The following is a 22,608-nucleotide window of genomic DNA, read 5'->3' as shown; positions in this document are numbered from 1 at the left end:
AAATCAAAAATTTTAGCTGTGGTTCGCAAAATGAGATAATAATTTTTAAGTTGAAAAAATATTCTTAATTGTTTTAGTAGCAGTTTCGTGGTCCTCCATGCCCAAGCCTTAGCTCATCTGCTTTTTTTCCTTTTTAATTTGAAAGCCAGATGACTTTCCATGAAAGTGCAGCACAAGTCAGTGCTAAGAAGCGCGTTACTCAAAAACAACTAGAACATAGACAGCAAAACAGGGTGGGCGCAATATGAAAAAATGTTTTAATTACTCATCTCAAGGCGAATCCACAGACCCTTTCCCCGTTGCCCCTGCCGATTGAAGTTTAAAAGGGCTGTGAAGGGAGGTCAAAGGTAAAAGCATATTCATTAAATTAAATAAGTTAGTAAAAATTCTTTTTAAAATACCACGTCACCAAATGAGCGTGTCTGAATAGAAAATAATGTTTCAACATCGAATTTAACAATATTTTTAAAACATATAAATTTGCCTTGAAAAGGAATTAAGTAAGCTAATAAATAAAATTAAAATATCTTTGATTTGGTTTTATATTCTGAAATCATAAAATTATTATTTGTATTAGCTTACAAAAATTTGTTTTGAAAAATCGAATTTAAAAGCCCCGTTTTAATTTTAATTACAAATTATTTAAATATATTTTAATGAATTTAACTTCTTATTTTACTTTCAATTTAAATTAAAATTAAGCTGCTTTCCATAAATAACAGTAATATTTCGAATCGTAATTGTTTCTGTGTTGTTACTTCTAATAAAATCGGCAGAGATCTTCTCGCAATTGTTGCTGAAACACTCGAATGCCTTCATTCTGATATTTTCTCCCCGGTTGCTGCTGTTGTGTGCTAAATAGTTCCCCCAGGGCCGAACCCACTCGAGTCGTGCTAATGAGAACACCCCAGTGACAAGGAGACTTTGACAAGGACGAGCGAGTGCAGATGTAGATGCCAAAGGACGGTTTTAATGCATGGTGCTGCATTATGCAAATACTCGGGCGGAGCACAACAATGTTTTACTGCAGTGGCGGAGTGGAGTGGACGCTGCCAAGAACGAAATAAGGAGGTTTGCAGATCCTTAGCCAGGGCCTGCGGCAATGCAGCGTGCTCCATTTGCACACATTTCGACAGGGTAATTAATTATTCTAAATTCGTTTAGAAGACGGAAAAAGCTTATTCAAGAAAAATAAAGGGGCTGCATTGTTGAACTCAGTTTTCTTAGCCAATCTTAATAGGAAATCTCAATAATAGTATTTCCGGAGGACATTTAATCAAACAAATATTTCTTTTGATTCAAAAATGATATTTATACATTTTTAAAAAAATAAATAAAACTATCAGACAAAAATGTAATATTTTGCTACAAATAAAAAAAAAAAATGATTCCCAAGGCAATTCAATTTTAATTTAAATTAAAATAAAAATTATAATAAGTACAGAAGACAATTTGAGAAATAGTGTTGGTTTTTATTTTAAATTTGATAATATAAGTAATAAATTGGGTACCAACTCGCATCTTTTTTAAATTTTAAATCTAAATGACTATGATAAATAAAACCCACAATTTAGGAAATGGTATTTGTTTTAATTTTTATTCAAATAATCGATTTGCAATCTGTTGTTTGAGTGTTTTGCTCATTATTGTTTTGTACACAGCTTCGTTGAAGCGGTCATGGTTCTAAGAAAAATAATATGCCCATTAATCTTTCTTGTATCCGTTTACCGCTCGAAATGCTGGGCAATTCATCCCTGAAATGTTATGTGGCCAGGCCAGCAACTTGGCGCCCAGAACCACCTTTGACCAACGCATTGGATGACTTTTAAGTGGATCTGAGGCTTAGATCTACGGGCGGAACAGTGAGGTCCTGACATTTGCGCTGGCCATGCGCAATTAATTACAAAAGTGTTTGCGGACAAATGCCGCACAACAAGAAGTGTTTGTGTTGGTGGGGGTGTATGGAGTGTTTGGGGTGTATGGGGTATATCCTGTGAACCCCAACTGGACATGGCCATGAGGAAATCCAGTGTCGGAGGGCATTTCTTTTTGCCAGCTCGTCGGCTCACAAGCGTTTATGTGGCTCAAGTGGTCCAGAGACCGAGAGAAGCGGCAGCTCTTTGCTTTGAGGTTATTTACTTTTAATGACTCGCAAACTACAGCGGCATGCGGGCACCAGTGCCACATGGCGTATGCGTCATGTGTGGACTGCTTAAGTGTTTTCAGATATCGCGCATCAGTAGCCAACGTCAGCCAGCCCTCGGCCCCATGGTTTGTTGACTTTTAGACGCTGTTTGTTTGTTTGTCAGCACAATTTTGTTTTCTCTCTTTTTTTTTTTTTTTTTGCACACATTTCCCCATTTTTTGTATTTTACTTTTTGGCTTTTCATCTTGGCATCGGCGCAGACAAGCGGCCACATAAATGAGCTTTGAAGTTTGCATACGCGAGTGCATACTGCATGCAGTCCCACTGGCTGAAGGGATAATGCGACGCAATTATAGACTGAGCCTGGATCCACCCCAATCCACTGCTTCTTATATCCTTGAAAATAAATTGTTTTGTTAATTATTTATGGTTGGTTTAATGAGTGTGTGCCGTACTCTGTGTTTACTGTACTCACTGTTCTCTGGCGGTCTGGTTGGTCTGGTTGGTGTCTCCGCCTGGGACGTCGACTTCCATGAGTTTGTTATACTTTTGCATTTTGCAATTATTTTAATGAGTTTTGCATTTAAGCGATTTTATGCAATCATCGTCATTCGCAATAGTGTTGGCTGCAAAAAGGGATATGTGCATAAATACGAATGTGCAGCATAATTGCCGTTTTTGCTTCATTAAAAAATAGGTCTTTATATGGTCGGCAGACTCATTAAAAGTTGAACAAATTGTATCCCATTCAGTCCGACCACGTCTTTTATTTGCACTGATTCTCGATTTACAAAGTATTTTGAAAAATTTCAAAACAAATCCATAATAAAAAATTTATTTCTAAATTTTAACAAAAAAATTTGTTTCTGCTTACTTCAAATTGAAAACAATATTTGAGATTTCTTTCATTTATACTTTCGTTTGTAAATAAAGCTGTAATACAAATACTCGTATTGAATAATTGCAAAATTGTTAGTGAAGCCGACAAATTATTGAGACAATGGAAGGAATCATAGATATGGGAGGGCATATATATATCATTGGCTCACCCGCTAATATTCAGCGACATCTGACCAACATAAGGCGTTTTCAGGGACATAACCATGATCGTGGATTTGAGGTAATGCCTACAATCTTTGAACTGGTGCCCTTGCCTCCAGTTCATCCCCAAAATTCGGGCATTGACTTATACGCAGGCGGCGATGGACCGCACATCATTCCCCGATAATGCAGACCCCTCTTTGATAATCTTTCCCAACCCAACAATCCAAAATCCGGTTCAGGATGGAGATCCAGATGCCGGAGAACATTTCTGTCACCAGTGCTTTCTTCAAGAAGATACTGTCCATCCTTGGCGTTGATTTAAGTCAAGACTTCGAACTTGGTCTATCAAACAATGCCAATTTAAGAATACAACAGTGTGTGATGAGCTTTGCGCCGTACTGGATAAAAGATTTTCCCAGAAGCCAGAATAAGTTATATAATTAGTATCATTTTTCATGTCTCAAGTAATAAAAGTAATTATTAGCTTCAGGAATAGCTTATTAATCCCCAAAAAAACCCAGTTTGTCAGATTTCTTTAAACAATAATCAAACTCATAAATGATTGCGAGAACAAAGTCACAATACTCCCATGTGGTCACAATATTCAAAACACTTCCCTCCAAGTAATCAGGTACTTATGGGGGCCTGAAGGGATAATAAAATGCTAATAAAAACCTTTAGCCTCCTCAGTATCAGCGCCTTGTTTGGGGTCTGAATTGGCCCAGTTTTCAACTCTACACTTTAGTACAAATTCATAAACATTTCATAAGAAGTACCATCGCGTAATCGTCAATGGGAACTAATTTTACTAATCGCTGGGCACGATTAGAACCAATTAAGATATGCATTGAATGGCGATCGCGAATTCAATGAACTTGAATTAGTATTTGCCTGAGCTTACGGCTATCGTTAAACTGTTTTATTAGCCCTAAGCCCAAGCACAAGCCTCTCGAGGGTCCAAAATGATTGCTTATCAAACCGAACCAGTTCTATAAAAGAGGCGACGTTTTCGTTAGAAAGTCAGTTCTGTGCTCGAATCGAAGCTGACTTCGCGTTCGGTTCGAAATTAAATTGGAAAGTTGTGGTCGCCATGAAATATTTAAGCGGCATTGTGCTCTTTGTCGCCCTTTTGGCCCTCAGTGTGCGGCCATCTGAGCAGGCTTGTGGATATGAGGTGAGCAGTGGAACGAAAAAAGAAGTTATAAAACCCAAAAAGGATGTGCATATCGGAATTGTGATTAGCCGAGCTGAAAAATGTGTAGAGTTTTATTTTCAAGATGGTTAATCGTTGATTCCTTAAACTAACAGTTTTAAAAAAGCAATGTTCACAAATAAAAAGAGCACTTAAATAAACTATAGTTTTATCCAGAAAGCAACTAAGTTCATTTTGAATACATTTCTGATTGTTTTCAATTTTGGAATATTTATATTGCTAATAACCTGGCTAACATGGTTAATGGATTACGTTTCACAACAGTGCCAAAGAAATAACTAAAAATTCATTCACTTGCTTCAGGCATGTCCCAAAACGAAGACGAACATGATCAACATTCACATGGTTCCCCACTCCCACGATGATGTGGGCTGGCTGAAGACCGTTGATCAGTACTTCTATGGCCACAAGAGCAACATTCAGCACGCCGGAGTCCAGTACATCATCGACACTGTGATCTCAGAGCTGATCAAGGATCCCGCTCGTCGCTTCATCCAGGTGGAGACCTCCTTCTTCGCCAAGTGGTGGGCAGAGCAGTCGGAGACTGTGAAGCAGGTGGTGAAGAAGCTGGTCAACGAGGGTCGTCTGGAGTTCACCGGTGGTGCCTGGAGCATGAACGACGAGGCTGCCGTCAACTACCAGAGTGTGATCGATCAGTTTACCCTGGGATTGAAGTGAGAGCTGGCAGAAATGCAATGAACAGTGATGGGTTTAATGGCTTTTGGCATCTTCCAGATTCTTGGACGACACCTTCGGCTCTTGTGCTCGTCCCCGCATTGGCTGGCAGATCGATCCCTTCGGTCATTCCCGCGAGCAGGCCTCGATCTTTGCCCAGATGGGCTACGATGGAGAGTTCTTTGCCCGCATGGACCACCGCGACAAGAACAACCGCATCGACAACCTGGGCATGGAGATGATCTGGGATGCCAGCGACTCGCTGGCCAACGATGAGATCTTCACTGGCCTGCTGTACCGTCATTACTCGGCCCCTCCCGGCTACTGCTTTGATGTGCACTGCGGTGACGATCCGATCATCGATACCAAGAGCTACGACAACAATGTCAAGTCGCGCGTGGATGACTTCATCAGCTATGTGACTCAGGTGGCCAAGCACTTCCGGTCCAACCACATCATGATCCCCATGGGAGATGACTTCCAGTACGAAGATGCCCAGGTCAACTTCAAGAACATGGACAAGTTGATTAAGTAAGTGACTAGGAATTCATATTTAGCCAGGAGACTTACACTCTTTCGTTGATTTCCAGGTACGTTAATGAGCGCCAGGCCGAGGGCTCCACATTCAACCTGTTCTACTCCACACCCGCCTGCTACCTGAACTCCCTGCACGAGGGTCTCCAGACCTGGCCCAACAAGACCCAGGACTTCTTCCCCTACGGCAGTGACGACAACAGCTACTGGACCGGCTACTTCACTTCCCGCCCCACCCAGAAGCGGTTCGAGCGCGATGGCAACCACATTCTGCAGGTGGCCAAGCAACTGAGTGTCTTTGCCGAGCTGAACAGCCAGCAGCAGAAGGAGGACCTCGAGTACCTTCGCGAGATCATGGGTGTGATGCAGCACCACGACGCCATCACCGGAACCGAGAAGCAGGCCGTGTCCAATGACTACGATCGCCTTTTGTACGACGGCATCCTCGGTGGTGTCAACACTGCCCGCGATGGTCTTCGAAAACTAACCAATCTCCCTAATGGAGAGTTCGAAAGTTGTCTGCAGTTGAACATTAGTGAGTGCGCCTTCGCCAAGGACAATGCTGACAACCTGGTGGTGACCCTCTACAACCCATTGGCCCACACTTCCACCCAGTATGTGCGAGTGCCTGTGAAGGAGGCCAAATACCAGGTGACCGATGAGAAGGGCCGTGTGGTGGCCTCCGAATTGGTGCCAGTTGCCTCGCAAGTTCTGGCTCTGGAGTTCCGCAACAACGACACTCAGCATGAGTTGATCTTCAAGGCTTCCGTCAACAAGATCGCTAACTATTACATCAAGAAGGTCGAAAGCCAGGAGAGCAGGAGCGTTGCCGTCCACACTCAACCCAAGAAGTCCGTCAAGGAAGCGAAATCTAGCTTGGAGGTGCCAAAGCGTTTCAAGAAGGTTCACTCTCTAAAGAACGCAACTGAAACCCACGATGACGAAGATGGAGAGACTGTGGTGCAGACTTCGGTAGGTCTACAAGCATTAATTCATTAAGTGAACTATTTTAACAAACTTCATCCTTCCTAGCAAATCAAACTGGTGATCGACAACAAAACTGGTCTCTTGAAGACCGTCGAAATGAACGGAGTCTCCGAGAACATTGACCAGAGCTATGGCGTTTACAGGACTTACGACTCCGGTGCCTATGTCTTCCGTCAGTACCACCAGGCAGACTTTATCATCCAGGACGAAGGGGTTGAGTTCACGGTCTACGATGGAGCGTTGGTCAAGGAAGTCCACCAGCAGTTCAGCGAGTATGTCTCTCAGGTCATCCGCATCTACGAGGGCAAGAACATTGTGGAGTTCGAGTGGCAGGTGGGACCCATTGAGAGGGAAGAAGACTTCGGCAGGGAAGTGGTCATCATCTTCAACAGTACGATTGCCTCCAATGGCGTTTCCTATACCGACTCCAACGGCCGCGAGATGATCAGGCGTGTGAAGGACCAGCGTGAGGACTTTACCCCCGGTCTCGACAGGCAGCCAACTGCCGGAAACTATTACCCGATCACATCCCGCATTGCTCTGCAGGACAGCAACAAGCGGATTGCCCTGCTGAACGACCGTGCTCAGGGCGGAGCCAGCATGAACGATGGACAACTGGAGCTCATGTTGCACCGCCGCCTTGTCCGTGATGACGGCTACGGCGTGGGAGAGGCCTTGAACGAGGAGAAGTACGGTTCGCCCATGATTGCCCGCGGAAAGATCTACCTGATCCTCAGCCCGGTCGATGAGTCCACGTCCGTGGAGCGGGAGGCCGAGAAGGAGATCCACCTGCCCTTCTGGAAGTTCTTCAGCAAGAACACCGGAAGCAGCAGTTCGGCTTTCAAGTCGGTTCCCAGCTTCGATGACTTCCCCAAGTCGGTGCATCTGCTTACCCTGGAGCCTTTCAACGACGACGAAGTTCTGCTGCGTGTGGAGAACTTCTTGGACCACACCGAGGGCAAAGTGGTTAGCTTCAACATTCGTCCGATCTTCGATTACCTGAATGGAGTGGAGATCCGCGAAACCACTTTGGACGGCAACCTGCCTTTGAGTGACATGAAGCGATTCAAGTTCCACCACGATAACGCAGGACACAGGCCCGATGACGTGGAGTTCTACACCTCGGCCCACAAGCCTTTGGCTGCTGATAAGTCTCAGGAAGCCTCCGAGTTCAGCGTCACCCTGCACCCAATGCAGATCCGTACATTCATTATCAAGACGGAGTAAGCCAAAGTTCTCAGTACAGTATTTAATGAAATGTAAATATTAAAATAAACAAGTTCAACGACAAATAAAAACGTATCTTATTTTTTGAAAATATTTATTAAAATCATTGATTGGGGAATTTTATCTTCCGTTTTGGGGAAAAGCATTGATTAGGACAACAATTAAAAAATATTGAGAGCCTGAAAAACAAAATGTGTAACAGCTGGTGAAAAATGTTTGTTAAAAGCACATCGACTAAAATAATGGCTAGGAATGATGACAAAAATATAAAAACTTCTTAAACTATAGTTCGTTTCTTCCGTATCTATTACTGGCCATACTATGACAAGCTTCAAAGAGTCTCAAAAACTAATAGCCTCAATCGAAATCATTAGCTTAGCTTTGCAAAAACACTCAAAGATTGGAAAAACCTAATTGGCAAAATGCGACGGTTTGGTTTAAAAGGAGTATGCAGCCAGGAGCAGACATGGTTGCTGAAACAGAAGTCCTTGCTTCATATGTGAGATAAATTCGTAAATTGCCTTTCTTTAAGGCAGTGGTAAAAAAATCTAACACCATATACCATTTTCGGGATAGAGGTAAGTGGATGATTCTCTTAAGAAATTACGTCTTCAAGGCTTCGATTAAATTTGAAACTGTTTATCGTGAAGTAAAAAAAGTTTGGGTTGGAAGCAAGGAGTTTGGGAAAAACTTAAGTCCTATTTTCCTCGATAAGGCCGATTTTCAACCGGTTTGTACCCGATACTTACTCTATGCAACCGAATTCCTAAAAATTACAACAAAAATGTACCATAACATTAATTTAGTCCCATTTTTTATAAGTTCCCTTTGCGATGGCCCACCAAGTATTTTGTTGCCGACCGAGAACCAGGTTGACACAAGTGTTTTGCTGGTGTTGGATGAAATAATCGCTTGCCTCGATACTCAGCGATATCTCATCACTTGCACTTTGCGTGGGTCCTCCAATTTCCAATTTATTCGTTTTTAATGTATTTCAAGGGCCGGTATTACTTGATTATTTTCAGTACAAATCCATAAACAATGTTAATGTGCAATCTACCATTCAAAATGGATTTGTCTTATCTACAGATAAGCACTGCAACTCCATCAAAACAGAAGCAAGTTCATCAACAGTTTTATAGAGGCTCATTAAGATAGTTCCATTGGTTTATTTATAAGCTTTAAAGTCAAATCGTCATTGAATTATTATCGAAAAAAAACCGGTAATTGATTTTTAAGCATGCTTGAGTTTACTTAATGCGAGCGAGATAGGTTCAAGTACCGAAAGCTTATCAACAATCTCTGATATAAATGGGCCAGCTTTTGAAACTGAAGAAGTCAGTAGGTGGCCTGCGTTTAAGGCAATTGCTACATCAAAAACTTGTGGATCCTGCAATGAAGTTTCTGGGCATCGTCCTTTGCGGTGCCTTATTGGCAATCCATGCAAAGTCTGCTCAAGCTGTCTGTGGATATGAGGTAAGGAAACACAAGGACGTTGAGAAACTCAAGGATTGGTTCTTACGCAACAAGACGGTATAACGAACGAACTTTTGGTTTGCAGTCATGTCACGCAACCAAGTCAAACATGGTCAACATCCACTTGGTTCCCCACTCCCACGATGATGTGGGCTGGCTGAAAACGGTTGATCAGTATTATTATGGCCACAAGAACAACATTCAACACGCTGGAGTCCAGTACATTATCGACACAGTGATCTCTGAGCTCATCAAGGATCCCGCTCGTCGCTTCATCCAAGTTGAGACCTCCTTCTTCGCCAAGTGGTGGGACGAGCAGTCGGAGACGGTCAGGGCCATTGTCAAGAAGCTGGTTAACGAGGGGCGTCTTCAGTTCACCAACGGAGCCTGGAGCATGAACGACGAGGCTGCCGTCAACTACCAGAGTGTGATCGATCAGTTCACCGTCGGATTAAAGTGAGTAATTGCAGGGTTTTCAACATTAATAGATTCAACAAAATTGTTTAATGACAGATTCCTGGACGACACCTTCGGAGTATGTGGTCGTCCTCGAGTTGGCTGGCAAATCGATCCTTTTGGGCACTCCCGTGAACAGGCATCTCTGTACGCTCAGATGGGCTACGATGGCGAGTTCTTCTCCCGCATGGACCATAACGACAAGGGACGACGCATGAACGACCTGGCCCTGGAGATGGTTTGGGATGCCAGTGAGTCACTTGGTGATGTCAAGCTGTTCACTGGACTCCTCTATACCTTCTACTGGGACACCCCCGGATTTTGCTTCGACGTGCACTGCAGCGACGATCCGATTATCGACGGCGATAGTTACGACAACAATGTGAAGTCCAGGGTGGACGATTTCATCGCCTACGCCGCTAAAGTGGCCGAAAAGTTCCGCACGAACCACATCATGATTCCGATGGGCGGAGACTTCCAGTATGAAGATGCTGAGGTTAACTTCAAGAACATGGACAAACTAATTAAGTAAGGATTTAGCATGGATTTTCTTGGAAAAATATTAAACACAATTATTAAACTTCATTCATTAGGTACATCAACGAACGTCAAGCAAGTGGCTCTAAGTACAACATCTTCTACTCAACACCCGGTTGCTACTTGAACTCAGTGCACAAGAGTGTGCAGTCCTACCCAAACAAAACCCTCGACTTCTTCCCATATGGCAGTGATACTAATAGTTTTTGGACTGGTTATTACACCTCTCGTCCTACCCAGAAGCGTTTTGAGCGTGAAGGCAACCACATTCTTCAGGTGGCCAAGCAGCTTAGCGCCTTTGCCGAACTCTCAAGCCCACAGCAAAAGGAAGATCTTGAGTACCTTCGCCAGATCATGGGTGTGATGCAGCACCATGACGCCATTACTGGAACTGAAAAGCAGGCCGTGTCCGACGACTACGATCGTCTGTTGTATGACGCCATCGTTGGAGGTGTCAATACTGCCCGCGATGCACTGCGAAAACTAACCAATCTCCCCAATGGAGAGTTTGAATGTTGTCTTCAGCTGAACATTAGTGAGTGCGCCTTTACCAAGGACAGTGCTGACAATGTGGTTGTGACCCTCTACAACCCACTGGCTCACACCACCAGCCAGTATGTGCGAGTGCCCGTCAAGAACGAGAACTACCAGGTGACGGATGAGAAGGGTCGTGTGGTCGCTTCCGAATTGGTTCCAGTTCCTTGGCAGGTCCTCGCCCTGGAGTTCCGCAACAACGACACTCAGCATGAGTTGGTCTTCAAGGCTTCCGTCAACAAGATCGCTAGCTACTACATCAGTAAGGTTGATAAACAGCAGAGCACTACTAAAGTTCTTTCCAATAAGCCAGCCAACGCAGAAGAACATAGCTTAAAGGACAATGCTGAGACCCATGACGACGAAGAGACTGTGGTGCAGACTTCGGTTAGTCCACTTTACAATTGTTAAGGAAGTTCTGCTACTAAACTTTATATATTTTACTTTTATTAGCTGATCAAATTAGTGATCAACAACAAAACAGGCCTATTGAAGAGGGTCGAAATGAACGGAGTCTCCGAGAACATTGACCAGAGCTATGGTATTTACAGGACCTATGACTCCGGTGCCTATGTCTTCCGTCAATATAACCAAGGAGACTTCGTCATCCAGGAAGATGGAGTCGAGTTCACTGTTTACGATGGAGCGTTGGTCAAGGAAGTTCACCAGCAGTTCAATGAGTTCATATCCCAGGTCATCCGTATATACGAGAACAAAAATTTCGTGGAATTCGAATGGCTGGTTGGCCCCATTCCAGTTGAAGAAGACTTTGGAACCGAAGTGGTAACCGTCTTCAGCAGTGAAATATCCTCCAGTGGAGTATTTTACACTGATTCCAATGGTCGTGAGATGATCAGGCGCGAAAAGGACAAACGTGAAGATTTCGACCCCGAGCTATCAGTGCAGCCAACTTCCGGAAACTATTACCCGATCACATCCCGCATTGCTCTGCAGGACAGTAACAAGCGAATTGCCCTTCTGAACGATCGTTCTCAGGGAGGATCCAGCATGAAGGACGGTCAGTTGGAGCTCATGTTGCACCGTCGTCTCGTCCGGGACGATGGCTACGGAGTGGGAGAAGCTTTGAACGAGCTCAAGTACGGTCAACCAATGGTTGCTCGTGGTAAGGTATACCTCATTCTTAATGACGCCGACGAGTCTACATCCGTGGAGCGGGAGGCCGAGAAGGAGTTCCACCTCCCTCTGTGGAAGTTCTTTAGCAAGAACTCCGGAAGCAGTAGCTCGGCTTCCAAGTCGGTTCCCAGTTTCGAGGACTTCCCCCAGTCGGTGCACCTTCTTACCCTGGAGCCTTTTAACGATGATGAGGTCCTGCTGCGTGTGGAGAACTTCAAGGATCACATCGAAGGCAATGTGGTTAGCTTCAACATTCGCCCGATATTCGATTACTTGAATGGATTGGAAATTCGCGAAACCACCTTGGACGGCAATCTACCACTGAGTGACTTGAAGCGATTCAAGTTCCACGCTGAAGGTTCGGGAGCGTTATCAACTGAAGCTGAGTATTACACGTCAGCTCACAAGCCTCTGTCAGCAATCGAAACGCAAGACGCCTCTGAATTTGCGGTCACCTTATACCCAATGCAGATTCGAACATTTATCATCAAGATTCAATAATATGAATATTTTGTACCACCTTACTTTTCCTGCTTAAATAAATAAAATTATATACGATATATATTTGTATTGCCATATTTCTGTTCAAATATACGTCGAGGATTTATGGTACTTCGTTATTCTGTTATAGAATTGTTGACCAAATTAAACGATATGTCACAACCGCTGACTTCTTGGACCAAATAAAGCATTTTGTTTATTGTCTTCTGTAACACCTGCTTGAATTGGAAAATGTTGGGTCTGTAGAAAATATATAATACGAATAACTGTATAAATGTATCCTACAAAATCTCTGCAAAATTTGTGCGATTTAAGGGCCTTAACAGTAGCAACACATTGGTCTTTGTGGTTCATCCTGATAAGAATATATTCACATTTTGAAGTCTTTACCTGTCTCATACGGTTTTTTACCAACCTAGTGGGTAATTTCACACGCTTCCCCCAAAAGAGGTTAAGCAATTAATTCATGCTATTATAAATGAACAAATACATATTAATCAGCAAGGTATCAAAAAAAATAGCAAATAATAATTTAATTACTCAATTCGCTTCTTATTTGATAAGACTGTAAGTGCATTACAGTGGCTATTGAGCTACTCAAGTGGAAGATAAAAAATTGGTCTTAAAGCTTTATCTTGCGGACAACTTAAGGGTTAGTGTGCTAAAAATAAACTGTAATTAATCATTAGTATTTTATGAGCTGTTAAATACGTTACCTTATCACAGTAGCCACCTTTGTCAGTTCTTATCACGTCATACTTGAGAGTTTTGCGGCTTATAAAGCAGCGGTCTTCGGTAAAAAGAAGTCAGTAATTGCTAATGATGACATATCTCGCTCGCAATTTTCTCTTGACCATCATATTGGTGGTCATTGTAAAACAATCAGAGTCCGTTTGTGGCTATGAGGTAAGTGAAACGTATTGGATTTATACAAAATGTGTCCATATTCTCATTTTCCGTAGTCATGTCCTGCAACGAAAGTGAACATGGTCAACATTCACCTGGTTCCCCACTCCCACAATGATGTGGGTTGGCTGAAGACTGTTGACCAGTCCTACTATGGCTACAAGAACGACATACATCATGCTGGCGTGCAATATATATTGGATAGTGTTGTGACCCAGCTCATTCAGGATCCCAAGCGTCGCTTTATACAGGTGGAGACGGCCTTCTTTGCAAAATGGTGGAAGGTCCAGTCGGAGACCATGAAAAAGGTAGTCACAAAGCTGGTCAACGAGGGTCGTTTTGAGTTTACAGGTGGCGCTTGGAGTATGAATGATGAGGCAGATGTTAATTACCAGGGTGTGATTGACCAGTTTACGGTGGGTTTGAAGTGAGTATATAAAAAGCTGTTATTTCTTTCGGTAATTTATCAACATGATGTGTATAGGTTCCTCAACGAAACCTTTGGGGCTTGTGCTCGTCCTCGGGTTGGATGGCAGATCGATACTTTTGGACACTCCCGCGAACAGGCAGCCATTTTCGCTCAAATGGGATACGATGGTCAGTTCTTCTCTCGAATGGATCACAATGACAAGGAGACGCGCTTGAAAAACCGGACCATGGAGATGATTTGGGATGCCAGCGAATCGATGAGTGGCGTCAACCTCTTCAGCGGCATGCTTTACAATTTTTACTCGGACACTCCTGGCTTCTGTTTTGACATCCTTTGCACCGATGAACCTATTATCGATGGCAATAGCATTGGAAACAATGTGAAGCAAAGGGTAGATGACTTCATTAGTTATGCAAAGGAAATGTCAGAGCACTATGTCACCAATCACATCATGGTTCCAATGGGCGGTGATTTCCAGTATGAGGATGCTAAGGTCAACTACAAGAACATGGACAAACTTATCAAGTAAGAGCGGGTAAGGATATAAAATCAATTCTAAATATATATTCGATTAGGTACATAAACGAACGTCAGGCATCTGGATCCGCTTACAACATTTTCTACTCTACTCCGAGCTGTTATCTAAACTCATTGCACCAGAGCCTGGAGTCGTGGCCCAACAAGACCCAGGACTTTTTTCCCTATGCCCATGAACGCAACAGCTTCTGGACTGGCTTTTTCACTTCACGTCCCAACCAGAAACGTTTTGAGCGGGATGGAAACCACATGCTGCAGGTGGTCAAGCAGCTTTCTGTGCTGGCTAATCTGACGAGCGAACAGCAAAACAATGATCTGCACTATCTGCGTCAGATTATGGGAGTAATGCAGCATCACGATGCCATAACTGGAACCGAAAGGCAGGCCGTTTCGGATGATTACGATCGATTGATGTACGATGCCATAGTTGGAGCATCCAACAATGCCCGCGATGCTCTGCGAATTCTCACCAACATGCCCAATGGGGAGTTCGAAATTTGTCTGCGGTTGAACATCAGTGAGTGTGCCTTTACCAAGGATAGTGCTGACAACGTGGTCGTGACTTTGTTTAACCCACTGGCTCATACCTCAACGCAGTATGTGCGCATTCCCGTGAAAGAGGAGAGCTATCAAGTCACTGATGAAAAGGGCAATCAAGTTCTTTCTGAAGTGGTCCCAGTGGCCGGACAAGTTTTGGCATTGGAATACCGTCCCAATGATACACAGCATGAATTAGTTTTCAAAGCTACAGCGAATAAAATCGCCAGCTACTTTATCAAAAAAGTGGAGAGCAGTCAGACAGCCACAATTAAAATGAGAGAAAATAATGATCCCGAGACTGTAGTAGAAAATTCAGTAAGTATAATTATTTGCCAGATAACAAAGGTGTATATTATTCTAAACTTTTTAATTAACAGCTTGTTAAACTGGTAATTGACAACAAAACAGGACGCTTGAAATCTGTTGAGATGAACGGTGTGTCTGAGAAAATAGTCCAAGACTTTGGCGTCTACAAGACTCACACTTCTTGTGCATACACTTTCCGTCAAGATGGGGACATTGAAGTTTTTGAAGATGATTTCGTATCAACAATTTATGAAGGAACGTTGGTCAAAGAAGTCCACCAGCAGGTGAACGAATGGATCTCGCAAGTGATCCGAATTTACGAGGGCGTCAATCGTGTGGAGTTCGAATGGATGGTAGGACCAATTCCAATCGATGACAAACTGGGTAGAGAGTTTGTCACAAACTTCAAGAGTGAAATTTCATCGAATGGTGTTTTCTACACCGATTCCAACGGACGTGAGCTGATGAAACGGAAAAGGAATATGCGTGAAGACTTTGTTGCCGACTTGAGTCGTCAGCCTGTGAGCGGAAACTTTTATCCCGTGACATCCCGAATCGCTCTACAAGACGAGAGCAAGCGATTGGTCCTTCTTAATGATCGTTCCCAAGGGGGAGCCAGTTTGGAAGATGGTGCTTTGGAGATGCTCCTCCACCGGCGCCATCTCTTCAACGATGGTGGAGGTGTGGGTGAAGCTCTGAATGAGACGCAGTATGGTAAAGGTCTAATAGCCCGAGGCAAACTTTACCTTGTTCTTGACTCCGTGGAAAAGGGAAATACTGCAAATGAACGAAAGGCGGAAAAAGAACTGTTCCTTCCCTTCTGGAAATTTTTTAGCAGGGCCAGTAAAACCGAACAGCTTACAACAAAAAACATTCCCGACTTTAATGATCTTCCTCAGTCGGTTCATCTTCTTACCTTAGAGTCCTTTACTAAGAACGAAATTTTGTTGCGTTTCGAGAACTTTCTGGATAAAACTGAGGGCAGCCTGATCAGCTTCAACATTCGTGATATATTCGACAACTTGGGTGGCCTATCGATTAGGGAAACCACCTTGGATGGTAACTTGCCACTACAAGAAATGAAGCGATTTAAGTTCCATGCCCAAGATTCCGGAAATAAGCCATCAGTCGCGGAATATTCTACAGCACCACACAATCCTCTTGAAGCTGATAAATTTGATGAAGCTTCTATGTTTACTGTGTCATTATATCCAATGCAAATTCGCACTTTTGTCATTAAAACGGATTAATTGACATACAATTTGAACAGTAAAAAGATACGATTAAATATATAAACTATGTTATATTCTGGGCTAATCAAATATATATTATTCGAAAAAAATTGAATGTCATTTCCTGAGTTCGTCACTCACTTTCACTTTTTTGAGATTAGAACTCGATTCATTATTTTTCGGAAAGCTACAGTGGTTCAAAATCATAAAACCATCCTTATCTTTAAGTGGGCAATCGTCAATTAAAATCCATTTAAGTAAATGAGTAATTGAATGATAAGAACTGCAATTCAATGTCAAATTCCAGATAAGACCACGAGTAAGTACAATATATTTATGTTGTGAGGTACTTACCCGTTGCCAGCGGTTGGTCCTTAGTTAATTAGTGCTCTTGACTAGGTTAAATTCAAAACATTCTGAAGTAGTGATAACTTATCAGGTAACCCCCCTCAGAAGTGGAAAAGTATTGGCCAAGTGAGAATTCCGTAAAATGGTTGAAACGAAAGTCTTGACCGAGTTGTTGGCCTTATTTGCCTTTGACATAACTCAATCTGAGGCTGTTTGCGGATGTAGCGCGTGGTAAACTATTCCTCTACCTGAACGCCGTGGAAGATGGAGCCACTGCATCAGAGCGTTTGGCGGAAAAGGAAATTCATCCACCCGTCTGGAAGTTCTTCAGCAAATCAAGTAACAATCCAAATGAAGCATCTAAGTCGTTGCCCGATTTTAATGACTTATCTCAGTCCGTTCATCTGCTCACCATGGAACCCTATTCCAAAAATGAAATTCTTCTGCGATTTGTGAACTTTTTGGACCAATACAAGGGCAAAGTGGTTAGTTTTAACATTCGACAGATATTCGATGATCTTGGTGGACTGGAGATTCGGGAAACAACCTTGGATGGCAACCTTCCACTAAGTGATATGAAACGCCTGAAGTTCCATCATGATGGTTCTGGTCCTATTCCACTAACTCCTGAGTATTTTACGAGCCTACATAAGCCCTTGTAAGCTGATAAATCCCAGGATACCTCGGAATTCAGTGTCACTTTACAACCCATGCAAATACGCACATTTATTATCAAAAAGAAGGTAACTTTAGAAATATAACTGGAATACTAAAAGAATATCCTGATTTCTTACAATTTTTACATTTTTTTATGTTTTGCAATTCAAGTAAATGATATTGTAAAACTCGATTTTGAATTTGCAAATAGTGTTCATGATGTCATCATTTTTGAGACGACTGCAGAGCTCCCCAAGTCGCCGAACCGCAATGATAATTACGAATCCGAAACGTCGATTCGGGATTATCAGTATCAGCCGCTCCGCAGACTTCTTATATTTACCGCTTACAATGCAGATACATTTACTGCATTGGCTTCCACCCAGCCAGCACACCCACAGAAAAACACCTCAAATCCTGGCCTGAGTCGGCATAAGTCCTTTGGTTATTTGGTGAACCCGTGGCTTCCGACTCCCCCTCGTTTGCATTTCCATTTTGAGCTTTCGGCGTGGTGCAACGCCTTGTCTAAATACATTTATATATATATATATATATTTAAGTAGAAATGATATCTGTATGCGATGGCTCGTTGTTGTTGTTGTTGTTGGTCTAATGCTGCTAATGTCTGGCACTCGAAAAAAGATTTGCGCCCAATACCCCTTGTAGTTGAGCCCCTGCCCACTAAATACTTTTGTGCCAAACACCACACTCGCATTGCAGGAGTGCTGGTCCTGTGGTCCTGGGCTTTTATTATTAAGTTCGCCACGGGAGACTTTAATCTTCCGTCTCCTGGTTGGGACAGCCGGCTCACACACAGATCTACACCCTCGGCTCTACTCCATTTCACTTCACTTCGCTGCGATGCAAAACAATGAACTCCTGAATTCATGCCATATGTGTGTGCGAGTCCTGTGTCCTGTGAGTCCTGTGAGTCCTGGGAGATGGGAAAAATTATTTAATATTGCCCGTCTTAGGCGAAGTTGAGGCGTTGTTTGGTACTAATCCTTGGCGAGCATTAGACACGGAATTTAATTTAGTTCCAGCTGCAGCCAGGAATGGCACACAGTGCCAAAATATCAACAAAATTAAACAGAAATCCCAAATAGTTGTAAAATCTGGTCAGAGATAATCAAATGAATCATTCTAAGAGAGCTATGGTATATGTTGTATTAGGTCAGCAAAGTAGTCTTGATAACAATAAGCCGATAGAACCTAAGTTATGGTTAGATCAGTATATGACAATAAAAAATATTTGCACTAGTAAGGGTATTTGTAATTAAATATTAATATAACAACATTTTTTATGATTTTTGGTTGTGAACTTTCGTTTCATGATTAAATTAAATTCCTGTATTATTTATTGTTATATTTTTGTTATTTTATTGCTAAGGATTTTTATCAAGTCTTATGAACATTGTATACATTAATGGCTATATATATGAAATTTAAATGATTTTGAATAAAACTCACACAACAATTTCCAACAATTTCAACAACAAAAACTATATTTTTATTTGGCATGATTTTTTTTATTTCCTTTTTTTCTCTGTACTAGACTTGCCACAGTATGGCCTGGCATATGTGTGCCAAGCACCCCATGCTGGCTGTCAAACTCTGCTTTGCCGACTTCCGGTCGAGTTGGCGCTTTTAATTTAAATGAAACCCATACAACAAGCCACCCACCACCCACTTGGCTCCTGTTTACTCGCTGAGCTGGGCAGATAATCCAACTTTGATTAAGTAATTTCAACGTTGGGGAACGTAATAAGTTGGGTGTGCAAATCCAAGACTCAGTCGTTTATTCCCATATGTCGGCCTGGTGAAGCCAACAAAAACCAAAAAGAAAATCACCACGAAAGCATCATTATAATTAGCACAAGGCGCTATATTTCAGTACATTTCTGCTGTGCTCAGTTTTTTGCTCGCAGGTTTTTGGTAATGGGTTAATTTCTTTATACCGTGCTATCTAATTGTATAAGTGAGGTAATTGATTGATTTTTAGAGAAACTTGTTAAATTGTACTATTTCAAGAATTTTATTTTATTTTGAATTTCAGATTAAAGATAGTTTTTTTTACTTAAATAAATAGTCTTTAAATCAAGCCATACTAATAAAATAATTGCTTCCAATGTGTTGTGTTTTGACAAGAAAACATAAGACTGATAACGAACACTTAAAAACCAATAAAGAGATCTAAAGCAACAACATTCAAAATCGTCCAGCAAGTTGACTTAATTAGCAATCAGTTCTAATAAACAATAGGTTAAAGTGCGGTCAATAATAATGAAACAAGGGAAATCCAATTCTAAAGAATTTTATATCACTAGAATGTTATATTTCTGGGCAAATGAACACTCAATGTTCGGATAAACTAAAAAACTAAAAAACAATTGATTCTGGATTAAATTAGAGTTTGATTTCTTTAAAAAACGAAAACAAAAAACACAACAAATTTTCAAAAGGTTAACATAATTTAATTTAAATCGATACATTTAAACTTGCCGTTTTAGACCGGAATTTAGCTGATAGCACATGTAATGTTGCTTTTTAAGGCCGGAAACATTGCTGTCTTATCCACGTTGTCCAACAATTTAACGTAGTCAACGGTTCTAAATCTTATGACCTGAGTCACTGAGAATGATTTTCGACAATAAAATTCAATGATTTATTGTCGTTGTTCGGTTTTAATCTTTCCCTGACTTAATGACAATTTAAATTGAGCTTATCAAATCTGTATGTTCGCCAAGCCAAACAGCAAAAAAATCCCCTTTAGTTTTGCTTGAGAGATTTATATCAATATACATTTCTCTTAGCACGAGTATATTATTTTATTGTTAACTGTTTTAACTGATTTTATAATTCGTTTTTACACGTTTTTTTCACAACGTTGGAACAAATTAATAATATTGCTTTTTATAAATGCCCAAATCTCTTTGGACTTTATCTAAGTCTGGCTAGACAAAATATTAAAAAACAATTAATTCAAATAATTAATTCTTAGAAAAGAAAATACAAGCAAAGGTTAAAGTGGCGTTTCCACTTATTTAACAATTAATTAAGATGATGAAGTCACCCAATGTCAAAAAACCAGAGATTCAAATTGAAAACAAGTGTGAATTGAAACAGTTGATAAGCCAGGGATTTCCGAAGAAAAAACATTATCTCTAAGCCGTGACGCCAACAAAAATTCGCAATTTTTTGTAGATTTGCCTATAAAAAGACGCTCTAATTAAAATATGCTGGCAGTTCACTTTCTCTACTGTGGTGCGACACTTGGGTTTTGGCAATATGCGACACCTTATAGTACTCATCCTGCTTGGCATTTCCTGCAACAATGTCTTTGCGAGAACACTGGTGAGTTTACAATTCAACATCCCCATGATCCCGGCCACTTATTCGACTGTAATTCTTGACAGAAACAATTCGAAGGCCTCGACCTGGAACGAAGGTTACTTCGACTAGAAGCTCGTCAACTTTCCGATAGCGATAATATTGAGCGCAGGCTGCTGCGCTTGGAAAACCAGATGGCACCTCAACAAGATGCAGGAATGTTTAATGCAATTGAGCTGGCACCAAATGTTTACACAATATTCCCATCAAGGACAGAAGGGGAACCTCCTGTAGAGCAAACCAATTTTGTTGAAGAACTCAAAAAAGTTGAACAAAAATTGGAGAAGGATCTGGGAGGTCAGCTTGCTGAACTATCTTCTAAGTATGACAGCCTTTCAGAGAAGCTCTCCAACATTGAGAAACAGGAAACAGCCCCACTTAAAGATTTCCCGTATGACAAATTTATGGCGCACACAAAGGCAATTGTAATTAAAAGTGATCAATCGGAGCCGATATTCTCAGCCTACGAAAAGATTGGTGAAAAGAATTATTATATTGAAAAAATAGAAAAACTCGATTGGCCAAGTGCGGTTAGAAAATGTAAGGAATTGGATGGCCAACTGGTTAGTCTTAAAAGTGAAAAGGAGTGGAGAGAAATCAAAAATCATTTAGACTTGGAGAAAAGCTATTGGACTGATGTTAATGACATTAAAACTGAGGGAGAGTTTGTATCTAATTCTTCCATTGACGTTGGCATCGATGAAGACTCATTGAGTTTTTTCCGCAAGAAAAAACCTTTCCTTAAATGGAATTATCAAGAACCAAATAACCTAAACAGGGAAGACTGCGTGGAGTTGCGAGGAGGCTATTATCACAAAATGAACGACATAAACTGCTTCAACAAAAATTACTTTATATGCGAGGAAGTATCAGTTACAAGCCAACGAGAAAATACTGACATGTTCCGTTTCTAAAAAAAAAATTCAAGTCTTTGAAGATTAAAATGTAAATAATAAACCATTATATTTTAGTTTTGTTTATTTTGTATTTCAAAAGTAAAAGTAAGCAGCACAATAATGTGTGTTATTTTTTATAGAAAACCAACCAATGCTTAAAGCAAGTTCAAAGGGAGCTCGAATCAGAGCACATGTGCATTAGTCTAAACGATTCGGATGAAAATAAAGAACAATGGACAAATGGCAAGCTAAGCGGCTAAACAAATATCGTCATCGGGCATAAATCCTCTCACTAAAGCGCTCACTCGACAACTCAATAATACGAGTACAACAGCGGCAAAAAAGAACGATCCAAAGTGTGCTTTTTGGCACTTCAAATACAGGGAACTGCAGTCGGCTTATAGACAATCGGTTGGCTGGCTGGCTGGCTGGCTGGCTGGTCCCCCGGCGAATCCATTGGACCTAAGGCCCCCGGCGGTAAATTGTGGGCAAGTCAGTGGCTCTGTGTCCCTATGTATGTCATTTTAATCAACGGAAACATGCATCGGATTATCCGACAGCTAAACAACACCGCAGTGCCAATGAATGGAAAAGCGTTTCGTTTTGACAATTGGCACTACGATGCTCAACTCGCCCCGCTCCAAATGTTGCCCTCCCCCCGAACGACAATTAAATGCGCAGTGAGGCTCATGCCTACTTAGGGTCTATAAAACAGCGTTCACATGCTGAACATAAGAGTACGTTCACTGGAAAAAATGTTGGTAAAATTAAAATGCAAAGTTCTACTGTCCATACACTGATATTAAAATGGAATAGAACAAATAAATATCTGTATATATATGTATGTTGTATATTTAATATTAAAATATAATATTAAATCATAATATTAAATACAAAGCATA

The 22,608-nt window shown here is 41.5% G+C and overlaps 4 protein-coding genes across 7 annotated transcripts; all 4 read left to right on the top strand.

Annotated features, from left to right (window-relative positions):
* The first annotated feature begins 4,229 nt into the window (after nt 1–4,229).
* On the top strand, nt 4,230–7,879 carry LOC108142089 (lysosomal alpha-mannosidase-like). The gene is made up of 5 exons (XM_017265783.1): nt 4,230–4,364; nt 4,707–5,077; nt 5,139–5,609; nt 5,669–6,584; nt 6,645–7,879. The coding sequence occupies exons 1-5, from the start codon at nt 4,281–4,283 to the stop codon at nt 7,824–7,826; spliced, it is 3,024 nt and encodes a 1,007-aa protein (XP_017121272.1). The 5' UTR covers nt 4,230–4,280; the 3' UTR covers nt 7,827–7,879.
* A 1,264-nt stretch (nt 7,880–9,143) lies between these two features.
* On the top strand, nt 9,144–12,516 carry LOC108141663 (lysosomal alpha-mannosidase-like). The gene is made up of 5 exons (XM_017265137.2): nt 9,144–9,302; nt 9,388–9,758; nt 9,816–10,286; nt 10,352–11,216; nt 11,283–12,516. The coding sequence occupies exons 1-5, from the start codon at nt 9,222–9,224 to the stop codon at nt 12,462–12,464; spliced, it is 2,970 nt and encodes a 989-aa protein (XP_017120626.1). The 5' UTR covers nt 9,144–9,221; the 3' UTR covers nt 12,465–12,516.
* A 770-nt stretch (nt 12,517–13,286) lies between these two features.
* LOC108141752 (lysosomal alpha-mannosidase-like) lies at nt 13,287–17,425 on the top strand. 4 transcript variants are annotated; one of them, XM_041710396.1, is made up of 6 exons: nt 13,303–13,370; nt 13,427–13,797; nt 13,855–14,325; nt 14,376–15,192; nt 15,255–15,918; nt 16,989–17,425. In XM_041710396.1, the coding sequence occupies exons 2-6, from the start codon at nt 13,451–13,453 to the stop codon at nt 17,423–17,425; spliced, it is 2,736 nt and encodes a 911-aa protein (XP_041566330.1). In that variant the 5' UTR covers nt 13,303–13,370; nt 13,427–13,450. The 4 variants fall into 4 exon arrangements, with proteins under 4 accessions (XP_017120736.1, XP_041566330.1, XP_017120737.1 ...); XM_017265248.2 differs by having other exon boundaries at nt 15,255–15,946; nt 17,026–17,425; XM_041710397.1 differs by having other exon boundaries at nt 15,255–16,184; nt 17,261–17,425.
* Nucleotides 17,426–20,672: 3,247 nt separating this feature from the next.
* Nucleotides 20,673–21,773, top strand: LOC108141755 (CD209 antigen-like protein B). Its single transcript, XM_017265251.2, has 2 exons — nt 20,673–20,774; nt 20,837–21,773. The coding sequence occupies exons 1-2, from the start codon at nt 20,709–20,711 to the stop codon at nt 21,722–21,724; spliced, it is 954 nt and encodes a 317-aa protein (XP_017120740.1). The 5' UTR covers nt 20,673–20,708; the 3' UTR covers nt 21,725–21,773.
* The last annotated feature ends 835 nt before the right edge of the window (nt 21,774–22,608 follow it).

This window comes from Drosophila elegans, unplaced genomic scaffold, assembly GCF_018152505.1.
Source record: "Drosophila elegans isolate 14027-0461.03 unplaced genomic scaffold, ASM1815250v1 contig_814, whole genome shotgun sequence".
Taxonomy (NCBI): Eukaryota; Metazoa; Arthropoda; class Insecta; order Diptera; family Drosophilidae; genus Drosophila; species Drosophila elegans.
The sequence above is the reverse complement of the archived record's forward strand: the minus strand, read 5'-3'. Positions and strand labels throughout refer to the sequence as shown.

Coding starts and splice junctions, on each gene's coding strand:
- LOC108142089 (XM_017265783.1), top strand. CDS start 4,281: ATGAAATATTTAAGCGGCATTGTGCTCTTTGTCGCCCTTTTGGCCCTC. Junction 4,365..4,706: donor AGCAGGCTTGTGGATATGAG/GTGAGCAGTGGA, acceptor CACTTGCTTCAG/GCATGTCCCAAAACGAAGAC. Junction 5,610..5,668: donor AACATGGACAAGTTGATTAA/GTAAGTGACTAG, acceptor GTTGATTTCCAG/GTACGTTAATGAGCGCCAGG.
- LOC108141663 (XM_017265137.2), top strand. CDS start 9,222: ATGAAGTTTCTGGGCATCGTCCTTTGCGGTGCCTTATTGGCAATCCAT. Junction 9,303..9,387: donor AAGCTGTCTGTGGATATGAG/GTAAGGAAACAC, acceptor TTTGGTTTGCAG/TCATGTCACGCAACCAAGTC. Junction 11,217..11,282: donor AGACTGTGGTGCAGACTTCG/GTTAGTCCACTT, acceptor TACTTTTATTAG/CTGATCAAATTAGTGATCAA.
- LOC108141752 (XM_017265247.1), top strand. CDS start 13,287: ATGACATATCTCGCTCGCAATTTTCTCTTGACCATCATATTGGTGGTC. Junction 13,371..13,426: donor AGTCCGTTTGTGGCTATGAG/GTAAGTGAAACG, acceptor CATTTTCCGTAG/TCATGTCCTGCAACGAAAGT. Junction 13,798..13,854: donor CAGTTTACGGTGGGTTTGAA/GTGAGTATATAA, acceptor TGATGTGTATAG/GTTCCTCAACGAAACCTTTG.
- LOC108141755 (XM_017265251.2), top strand. CDS start 20,709: ATGCGACACCTTATAGTACTCATCCTGCTTGGCATTTCCTGCAACAAT. Junction 20,775..20,836: donor ATGTCTTTGCGAGAACACTG/GTGAGTTTACAA, acceptor AATTCTTGACAG/AAACAATTCGAAGGCCTCGA.